General features: G+C 44.8%; 1 protein-coding gene across 4 annotated transcripts; it reads left to right on the top strand.

The window, feature by feature from the left end:
* The first annotated feature begins 231 nt into the window (after positions 1-231).
* LOC130291017 (transcription cofactor vestigial-like protein 4) lies at positions 232-9,493 on the top strand. 4 transcript variants are annotated; one of them, XM_056539345.1, is made up of 6 exons: positions 232-350; positions 5,775-5,915; positions 6,229-6,379; positions 7,135-7,387; positions 8,462-8,567; positions 9,090-9,493. In XM_056539345.1, the coding sequence occupies exons 1-6, from the start codon at positions 344-346 to the stop codon at positions 9,293-9,295; spliced, it is 864 nt and encodes a 287-aa protein (XP_056395320.1). In that variant the 5' UTR covers positions 232-343; the 3' UTR covers positions 9,296-9,493. The 4 variants fall into 4 exon arrangements, with proteins under 4 accessions (XP_056395320.1, XP_056395322.1, XP_056395319.1 ...); XM_056539347.1 differs by lacking the exon at positions 232-350 and adding an exon at positions 3,049-3,070; XM_056539344.1 differs by lacking the exon at positions 232-350 and adding an exon at positions 4,238-4,366.
* Positions 9,494-11,118: the final 1,625 nt, after the last annotated feature.

Here is an 11,118-nt window from a genome sequence, read left to right as displayed (position 1 = left end):
AGAGGAAGAGTGGTGTAGTTGCCCATAGCAACCAATCAGATCGCTTCTTTCATTTTCCACAGGCCTCTTTAGAGGCCTGTGGAAAATGAAAGAAGCGATCTGATTGGTTGCTATGGGCAACTGCACCACTCTTTCTCTGCACAGGTTTTGATAAATCTCCCCCATTTAGTACATTAGTAGAAGAATAGATGGGGTCGTCCTTCATACTGTATAAACATATATATATTTATTTAGCAGCTGCACAGGCTACGTCTCTACGTCAGGCTACTGATCAGTATATGGACAAACAATACAAGTTGTGCTCTGACATGTTCATACGCATACCTTGTGATCCTATGGAGGAATGAGAAGTATGTAAACCAACTGGATTGTATGAGGGAATGTGCCTGCTACCTGCCTGATACGTGTGCGGGCCTGTGCTGTACCACAACGCCACTACCTGTGCTTGCTCCTGTCTGCCCGCCATTACCTGTACCGAACCACACCACCACTACCTCTGCTTGCTCCTGTCTGCCCGCCATTACTACCAGTACCACACCACTACTACCAGTGCCTGCTCCTGTCTGCCCACCATCACCTGTACTGTACCACACCGCTACTACCAGTGCCTGCTCCTGTCTGCCCGCCATTACTACCAGTACCACACCGCTACTACCAGTGCCTGCTCCTGTCTGCCCACCATCACCTGTACCGTACCACATCGCTACTACCAGTGCCTGCTCCTGTCTGCCCGCCATCACCTGTACCGTACCACATCGCTACTACCAGTGCCTGCTCCTGTCTGCCCGCCATCACCTGTACCGTACCACACCACTACTACCAGTGCCTGCTCCTGTCTGCCCGCTATCACCTGTACCACACCGCTACTACCAGTGCCTGCTCCTGTCTGCCCGCCATCACCTGTACCGTACCACATCGCTACTACCAGTGCCTGCTCCTGTCTGCCCGCCATCACCTGTACCGTACCACACCACTACTACCAGTGCCTGCTCCTGTCTGCCCGCTATCACCTGTACCACACCGCTACTACCAGTGCCTGCTCCTGTCTGCCCGCTATCACCTGTACCGTACCACACCACTACTACCAGTGCTTGCTCCTGTCTGTCTACCATCACCTGTACCGTACCACACCGCTACTACCAGTACCTGCTCCTGTCTGCCCGCCATTACCTGTACTATACCACACCGCTATTACCAGTACCTGCTTCTGTCTGCCCACTATCACCTGTACCGTACCACACCACTACTACCAGTGCCTGCTCCTGTCTGCCCACTATCACCTGTACCACACCGCTACTACTAGTGCCTGCTCCTGTCTGCCCACTATCACCTGTACCGTACCACACCACTACTACCAGTGCCTGCTCCTGTCTGCCCACTATCACCTGTACCACACCGCTACTACTAGTGCTTGCTCCTGTCTGCCCGCTATCACCTGTACCGTACCACACCACTACTACCAGTGCCTGCTCCTGTCTGCCCCATCACCTGTGCTGTACCACACCACTACTACCAGTGCCTGCTCCTGTCTGCCCGCCATTACCTGTACCACACCACTACTACCAGTGCCTGCTCCTGTCTGCCCGCTATCACCTGTACCGTACCACACCACTACTACCAGTGCCTGCTCCTGTCTGCCCCATCACCAGTGCTGTACCACACCGCTACCACCAGTACCTGCTCCTGTCTGCCCGCTATCACCTGTACCACACCACTACTACCAGTAACTGCTCCTGTCTGCCCCATCACCAGTGCTGTACCACACCGCTACCACCAGTACCTTCTCCTGTCTGCCCGCTATCACCTGTACCACACCACTACTACCAGTGCCTGCTCCTGTCTGCCCCATCACCAGTGCTGTACCACACCGCTACCATCAGTACCTGCTCCTGTCTGCCCGCTATCACCTGTACCGTACCATACCACTACTACCAGTACCTGCTCCTGTCTGCCCCATCACCTGTGCTGTACCACACCACTACTACCAGTACCTGCTCCTGTCTGCCCCATCACCTGTGCTGTACCATACTGCTACTAGTGCCTGCTCCTGTCTGCCTGCCATTACCTGTACCACACCACTACTACCAGTAACTGCTCCTGTCTGCCCGCCATTACCTGTACCATACCACACCACTACTACTAGTGCCTGCTCCTGTCTGCCCGCCATTACCTGTACCACACCACTACTACCAGTAACTGCTCCTGTCTGCCCCATCACCAGTGCTGTACCACACCGCTACCATCAGTACCTGCTCCTGTCTGCCCGCTATCACCTGTACCGTACCATACCACTACTACCAGTACCTGCTTCTGTCTGCCCCATCACCAGTGCTGTACCACACCGCTACCATCAGTACCTGCTCCTGTCTGCCCGCTATCACCTGTACCGTACCACACCACTACTACCAGTACCTGCTCCTGTCTGCCCCATCACCTGTGCTGTACCACACCACTACTACCAGTACCTGCTCCTGTCTGCCCCATCACCTGTGCTGTACCACACCGCTACCATCAGTACCTGCTCCTGTCTGCCCGCTATCACCTGTACTGTACCACACCACTACTACCAGTACCTGCTCCTGTCTGCCCCATCACCTGTGCTGTACCATACTGCTACTACTAGTGCCTGCTCCTGTCTGCCTGCCATTACCTGTACCACACCACTACTACTAGTGCCTGCTCCTGTCTGCCCGCCATTACCTGTACCGTACCACACCACTACTAATAGTGCCTGCTCCTGTCTGCCCACTATTCCCTCCATACAGCGCACCTCGCTGCCGCCAGCCTGACACCCCCAGGAGCGCTTTGTCTATCTCACTTTTATGTCAATTGCATAATGAACCGTTTTGCACCTTATTATTAGACTTTGGGGGACATTTATCAAACCTTGTGCAATGGAGCAGAGGAGTAGTTGCCCATAGCAACCAATCAGATTCTAGCTTTCATTTTTCTGAGGCCTATTTAAAAATAGAATCTAAAATCTGATTGTTGTTATGGGAAACTGCTCCACTGTTTCTCTGCACAGGCTTGATAAATTCCTCTCCATTCTCAAGATCTCCGCTTGCTGTCGGTGAATGGAGAAATTTTGGTTTCTTACAATGCATATGTGAGCTGATCTATTGGCCCAACAAAAAATCGCCTCCATATTTTGCACTAGAGATGCAGTTTTTGAGGCTTTAAAAAAAACTAAAAAACGAGTGAAGACACAGCCTAAGTTTTGCTTTTTTTTTTTTTTTGACATCCCCTGTGTTTTTTCAAGTCATGTGATTCCTTCATTAGGTAACTTAAAGGGGTACTCCAGGAAAACTTTTTTTTTAAGTGAACTGGTGCCAGAAAGTTAAACAGATGTGTAAATTACTTTTATTTAAAAATCTTAATCCTTTCAGTACTTTTTAGCAGCTGTATGCTACAGAATAAATTCTTTTATTTTTTAATAAATTTTTTATCTTGTCCACAGTGCTCTCGGCTGACACCTCTGTCCGTGTCAGGAACTGTGCAGAGCAGCATAGGTTTGCTATGAGGATTTTCTCCTGCTCTGGACAGTTCCTGATACGGGCCTCAGGTGTCAGTAGAGAGCACTGTGGACAAGACAAAAAAAAAATTCAAAAAGAAAGGAATTTCCTCTGTAGCATACAGCTGCTAAAAAGTACTGGAAGGATAAAGATTTTTAAATAGTAATAGTAATTTACAAATCTGTTTAACTTTCTGACACCAGTTGATTTAAAAAAATAAATAAATAAAATAAAATATTTTCCACCGGAGTACCCCTTTAAAGAATTGAGGCGGAAAAACACAACAGAAAAAATGGCAATATTAAGTGTATGAGGCGTTTTTTTTGGTGGTGTTTTTACAAACTTGAGTGAAAAGCATGGACATTTTTGCGCACGTTTGGCGTATAAGGTGAATAAGTAGGGTTAAAAAAGAGTACATTTTCTCCGATAGTACATGAGGCCCAATGTAAGAGGGTGCAGCTAGGTTAGGCCGGTGGCATGCGTATGGATGGATGATAACAGAGAGCAATAGATCACATTGTATCGCACAGTAAATACAGACAGACCGAAGGTTTATTGTTTTTTGACATGTTCTTTGTTCTGCCCAGGACACTATGGGGGAGATTTATCAAAACCTGTGCAGAGGAACACTTGCCCAGTTGCCCATAGCAACCAATCAGCTCGCTTCTTTCATTTTCATGAAGGCCTCTGAAAAATGAAAGCAGCGATCTGATTGGTTGCTATGGGCAACTGGACAAGTTTTCCTCTGCACTGGTTTTGATAAATCTCCCCCATTATATGGCTATATTATTTAGGCAATGAATAATAGTATTGCTCCGCACTTTGTGGAGATATTATAAAGGCAATGAATAGCGGTATTTTTAAGGGAACTGTATGGCAATATTGTTCAAGTAATATGGCTATTATTTGCGCACCGTTTGGCTATGTTACTTAGGCAGTGAATTGTGGCATTATATGGCGACATCCGTTAGTGAATGAAAAGTCATATTACTTGGATATTGTTTGGCAATTTTATTTAAGTAATGAATAATGATATATTGGTGCAGTGTATGACGGTATTATTTAGGCAATAAATAATGACATTATCGTATTATTTGGGCACAATATACTGATACCATCCGGATATTATTTAAAGGGGTGTTCCGGGCAAAAACATTGTATCCCCTATCCAAAGGATAGGGGATAAGATGTCTGATCGCGGGGGGTCTCAGCAGCAGTCACCCACGCCCCCTCCATTCATGTCTATGGGAGGGGGCGTGGCGCCCGTCACGCCCCCTCCCATAGACATGAATGGAGGGGGCGTGGCGTGACGTCACATTCCCAGTCCCGGAAACCCGGAGGTTTCCGAATCTGGAGATTCAGCAACCGCAAAGAATGCGGGTGCTGCAGGGAGATCGCGGGGGGTCTTAGCAGCGGGCCCCCCGCGATCAGACATCTTATCCCCCATCCTTTGGATAGGGTATAAAATGTTTTTGCCCGGAATACCCCTTTAAGTAATGAATAATGATATATTGGTGCATTGTATGACGGTATTATTTAGGCAATAAATAATGACATTATCGTGGCGGTATTATTTGGGCACGATATACTGATACCATCCTGATATTATTTAAGTAATGAATAATTATATATTGGTGCATTGTATGACGGTATTATTTAGGCAATAAATAATGACATTATCGTGGAGGTATTATTTGGGCACAATATACTGATACTATCCTGATATTATTTAAGTAATGAATAATGATATATTGGTGCATTGTATGACGGTATTATTTAGGCAATAAATAATGACATTATCGTGGCGGTATTATTTGGGCCCAATATACTGATACCATCCTGATATTATTTAGACACCCTATTGTTTGGGCACTATATGGCACTATTATTTCTTCTTGAGGGAACCCTGGGATCATTTTGCTCTTATCCTGCATCGACTTTGATGCTGGATGTAAGAAATATCCACATGACCGGCAGTAGAAATCAGTAGCCTTAAGGTGCAAGTGAGAAGAATGAAGACAAGTCACCTCTACGGGGCTGCACTTCTTGTCATAGACAACATTAGCACATCCATAGCCCTCCGAAGTCTTCTTGTTAACCCCCATCCCCCCCCCCTCTTACAAAGGTACAATCACAGTAGGTGCTGACATCCCAGGTGGTGAGATGGCGGGGGGTTGCATGCTCTGAAAGGTGATCATCCAGGTGAGGGGGTGGGTGGAGCTAAGTCCAGCTCCTCTTCTGATTGGCTGTCCTTTTATGCAGGTAAATATAAAACCAGCCCGGTGCAGCTCCAGGTAGAATTGTCTGTGATTTTGCAGCTGTTTAGTGCAGTGACAATGGCCGTATCTAGCCTGCAGTACACCATGGGAATCTCCAGTGGCTTCAAGGTCTACATCCTAGAAGGTGGGTGCTGTCTACTATCTATAATGTAACTATTTGTCCTATTATTATATTCATTATTTTACCAATTTCTAGTTTCATCTAACCCCATATTAATGATAGTTTGTTCCAAAAAGTAGCATTCTACCCACCCAAACCATCCAGTAATGCTCCATATAGGTTGCTCTAGGTGGGCACCAATGACCCCTGTGGGGATAGTTTGACTTTTTCTATGTATTGGCCCATGCTTGGACCATTTGTATGTCAAACTAAGGATTCACATTTCATGTCAGTAATTTGTTGACACTCATCACTTATTTACAATGTATCCTTGCAGGACAGCACAGCGCACGCAATGTGGACCGCTACCGACCATTGACCAACCACGGGATCAACCATGGGATCCCCATATACCCCATCAAACGCAAACTGAGTCCAGATCCACCACAACCTCACAAGAGACTTTGTTCTTCCAGCCAACAGAACAGGTAAGTGCTGTTCTATCGTTATTTTAGAATCTGCAGAGTATTACTATTATTAGTATTAGATCTGCAGAACGTGCCCCAAAATTGTTTTTTTGGGACTATGCTGAAGTTGGAGTATTCCTTAGACAAGCATTTCCCGCCCTGTAGCTCTCCAGCTGTTGCCGAAACTACAACTACCATGATGCCTTGACGGTCTGCTGTTGGTGGGCTCCAAACTATGACTCTCCAGCTGATGCAAAACTACAACTCCCATCATGTCCTGACTGTCTACAGCCTAGAGCTATAGTAGTTTTTCAACAGCTGGAGAGCCCAAGCTCGGGGAACAATGTCCGAGATCAGACTATATGTTCCAGTTCCCTCAAAAAAAAATCTCAGAACATTTGCAAACATTATTACAATTTTAATTATTTTGTTTATATATATATATATATATATATATATTTTTTTTTTTATCCAAGATATCCAGTTACAAAAAGGAAAAAAACAAAGCAAACAACAAAGGATGTTTCTCAAGTAGTACTAAATCCTTTACAAAGATAATAAGCAAGGCTTATAGGATATCTATCTCGATATCTCGATTTATATTTTACAACACAACCCCCCCCCCCCCAAAAAAAAATAATAATAAAAAAATAAATAGGGAAGAGAAATTATGTTTTATTTAACCTTTTAGATAACCATACTGACCATATCTGTTTATAGAAAGTAATATTATAGATAGCAATAAACATTATTAAAATTTCATTGCCTTCTTACAGGAACAAGTCCTCCCATTCACCTATGAACATGAAGTGTGCAACAAGACAAACTCCGACATCAGAGCCCCCCAGTCCCAAAGTATTTCCTTCTCATGTGGACCTCCAAAATGTTCTGAAGAGGTTAATGCCTGAACGGCGGCTCCTGGAAAGGAAAGAAACCCGGCAAACAGAAGAAGAACAACCTCTAGCATTGGTCAAAAGGTTGGAAAAGCCAAGTGAACAGCCAATGGTGTCCTCCGCCATGCTTCAACAGGTGGGTGACGTCCTTATGACCGACCAAAGTTGGTCTACAGAAGTGATGTCCAAACGGTGGCCCTCCAGATGTTGCAAAACTACAACTCACAGCATGATTGGACCCCATAGCAGTTCCTTATAAGTCAGATTCTTGTGATCAGCACCATATTAATACAATATGCAAGGTGCCTCCAGCTGTTGCAAAACTACAACTCCCAGCAAATAGATAAAATGGTAAAATGTGATTAAATTGATTAAATGGGGCGTGATTAGACCCCATAGCAGTTCCTTATAAGTCAGATTCTTGTGATTAGCACCTTATTCAAACTTATACAATATACAGGGTGCCTCCAGCTGTTGCAAAACTACAACTTCCAGCATGTTTGGACCCCATAGCAGTTCTTTATAAGTCAGATTCTTGTGATCAGCACCTTATTCATACTTATACAATATGCAGGGTGCCTCCAGCTGTTGCAAAATGACAACTCCCAGCATGATTGGACCCCACAGCAGTTCCTTCTAAGTCAGATTCTTGTGATCAGCACCTTATTCATACTTATACAATATGCAGGGTGCCTCAAGCTGTTGCAAAACTACAACTCCTAGCATGTTTGGACCCCATAACAGTTCCTTATAAGTTAGATTCTTGTGATCAGCACTTTATTCATACTTATACAATATACAGGGTGCCTCCAGCCCTTGCAAAACTACAACTCCCAGCATGCCCGGACAGCCAACGGCTGTCCGGGCATGCTTGGAGTTGTAGTTTTGCAACAGCTGGAGGCACGCCGGATGGGAAACACTGCTATAGTTTTATATTGATCCATTCCATCTACTGGTTTAGTTTGTAAGACTGTACACACTCACTTATGGAAGGGCAATATGCAGCGCATTGCAAAAGTATTCAACCCCCCTCAAAACTAAATTTTTTTATTTACTTCTACTATTTTTTTACTTTACGTTGGCTGTCCTGGCATGCTGGGAGTTGTAGTTTTCCAACATCAGGAGGGCCACAGTTTGGACACCACTGGTCTACAGGGATTTCATTATGGTCCATTTTTATCTCATATAACCATTGCTTCTCCTCTTTCAGATGAGACCATCAGTCATCACTTGCATATCCAGACCTAAAGCAAGTCCACCTCCGACTACGGACAACAAGACCTCAACAAGTCCTCTCTGGAACTCACAAACTCAACGTAAGTTCTAAATCTTTTGGACCTGAATGTTGTATTGATAAAATATTAAAAATATTTTTTTTTTAATCAACTGATGCCAGAAAGTTAAACAGATTTGTAAATGACTTCTATTAAAAAATTGTAATCCTTCCAGTACTTATAAGCTGCTGTATGATCCACAGGAAGTTCTTTTCTTATCAGTCTGGCCATTTATCAGTGCTCTCTGCTGACACCTCTGTCCGTGTCAGGAACTGTCCAGAGCAGAAGAGGTTTGCTATGGGGATTTGCTCCTACTCTGGACAGTTCCTAAAATGGACAGAGGTGTCAGCAGAGAGCACTATGGTCAGACAGAAAAGAAAAGAACTTCCTGTGGATCATACAGCAGCTCATAAGTACTGGAAGGATTAAGATTTTTTAATAGAAGTAATTTACAAATCTGTGTACATTTCTGGTACCAGTTGATTTAAAAAACTTTTTTTTCCAGTGGAGTACCCCTTTAATACATTGATAAAAGTCCTAAATCTGACCTTGATCTATCTGTAGGATCCCCCAGAACCTGCTCCCCAGACGTAGAAGAACATTTCCAAAGAAGCCTCAAATCCTGCACCTCGCATCCAAGCGCCCGCTCCCCTCCTTCCCCCTACAGTTCGGTAGAGGACCACTTCTCCAAAGCCCTGGGCTCCAGATGGCTCTTAATCCGAGCTGCAGCAGACTCCCCTTCGTCTCAAGAGAACCCAACCAGGCGCTAGCGCCGCCCACTGGACCTTTTTTTCATCGGAACCCTCAACACTTAGGTTCTGAGACCACTGGTCGGAACCCTCAACACTTAGGTTCTGAGACCACTGGACTGGAGATGACAGACTCTGTTTCTACTTTTGTAATATATATTTATTTGATATTTTATCGGTCGAAATGGAATTCTGAAGAATTTTGGGGGTGAAGGCTATCACTAGGGGGGTGGGGGGTGGGGTCAGTGTTTTCCTGTAATGGGTGAATATTGGATCATTGTGTACAAATGAAATGATTAAAAATAAAAGTGATTTGTTACATCATGGACTCGGTTCTCTTCCCTTACAACAGGGTTTTCCAACCAGGATGCCTCCAGCTGTTGCAAAACTATAACCACGGTTTTGACTCAGGTTTAAAAACCGTACTGCAACCACATACATTTTTTTTTAACATGGACGTCAATGGGAAACGCATTAGTATACGGTCCCATACGGGAAACCGTATACGATTTTTATTTTGCACATGCGCATTTGCATCCTAAAGTCCCCACCCTACACCCCTCCCATTAAAAATGGCCAAAATTATCAAAAACGTATGTATTTTTTTAAATTTTTTTAAAATAAAAATGGATGGAACTTTATGCACTTTTAAAAACAGTATACGGTTTACTTTTTCCCATACTGTTCCATCCGGGGTTTTTTTGCCATACGGTTTTCTTTTGAAAAACTGATTGAAAACAAAATGGCAAAAACTGATGTGAACTCGGCCGGGGCTTTTGGTGCAGGTCCGTAATCCCCTGACCTTCAGGGGCAGGGCATGATGGTAGTTGTAGTCTTGAAACATCAGCCCCAAGAGCCCACCCTCAAGGTGCCTCCAGCTCATAGGGTGCACCGTATGAAGACCACTGGCTTAGATAGAGGGTGGGCTCTTGGAGCAGATCAGTGTTCCACAACCTTTCTCCAGCCTTCAGGGTCAGGGCATGCTGGTAGTTGTAGTCTTGAAACATCCGACTACAACTACAGGTTGGGGAACATTGGTGTAGACCCTCTGGTGGCCCTCAAGGTGCCTCCAGCTGATAGTGTCCACAATTTGAAGACCACTGGCTTAGATAGAGGGTGGGCTCTTGGTGCAGTTCAATGTTTCCCCAATATTTCACCAGCCTTCAGGTTCAGGGCATGATGGTAGTTGTAGTCTTGCAACATCTGGAGAACTACAGGTTGAGGAATATTGGTGTAGACCCTCTGGTGGCCCTCATGGTGCATCCAGCTGATAGGGTCCACACTTCGAAGACCACTGGCTTAGATAGAGGGTGGGCTCTTGGTGCAGGTCCGTAATCCCACAACCTTTCTCCAGCCTTCAGGGTCAGGGCCTGCTGGTAGTTGTAGTCTTGCAACATCTGGAGAACTACAGGTTGAGGAATATTGGTGTAGACCCTCTGGTGGCCCTCATGGTGCATCCAGCTGATAGGGTCCACCAAATATCTGCGCTAATGTCAGGCCAATGCTCATAACACATCTGAGGACAATTAAAACATGGTCCTTAATACAGCCAATATCTACAAATTGCTTTTCAAATAATCAACCCCTCCAAGTTGGGTTACTTCCCTATGGATATAGCTTGTATGGTCGGTGGGCTCCTGGTGGTCTTCAAGGTTCCTCTAGATGACACTAGGGTCAATGGTAACATCACATTGTAACCCATACAGTCAAAATGTAGGAAGGCTTCTATTTCCCATACATGTTTCTTAAAAGTGTAAAAGTTTTCAACCCCCCTTTTTTTTATTTTATTTAGGAAGTCGATTGGTTTTCAATAAAGTTACAAAATAGTAGAAGTAAATTACTAT

This window comes from Hyla sarda, chromosome 9 (genome assembly GCF_029499605.1).
Source record: "Hyla sarda isolate aHylSar1 chromosome 9, aHylSar1.hap1, whole genome shotgun sequence".
Classification (NCBI taxonomy): Eukaryota; Metazoa; Chordata; class Amphibia; order Anura; family Hylidae; genus Hyla; species Hyla sarda.
This window is presented reverse-complemented; position numbering and strand designations above follow the sequence as displayed.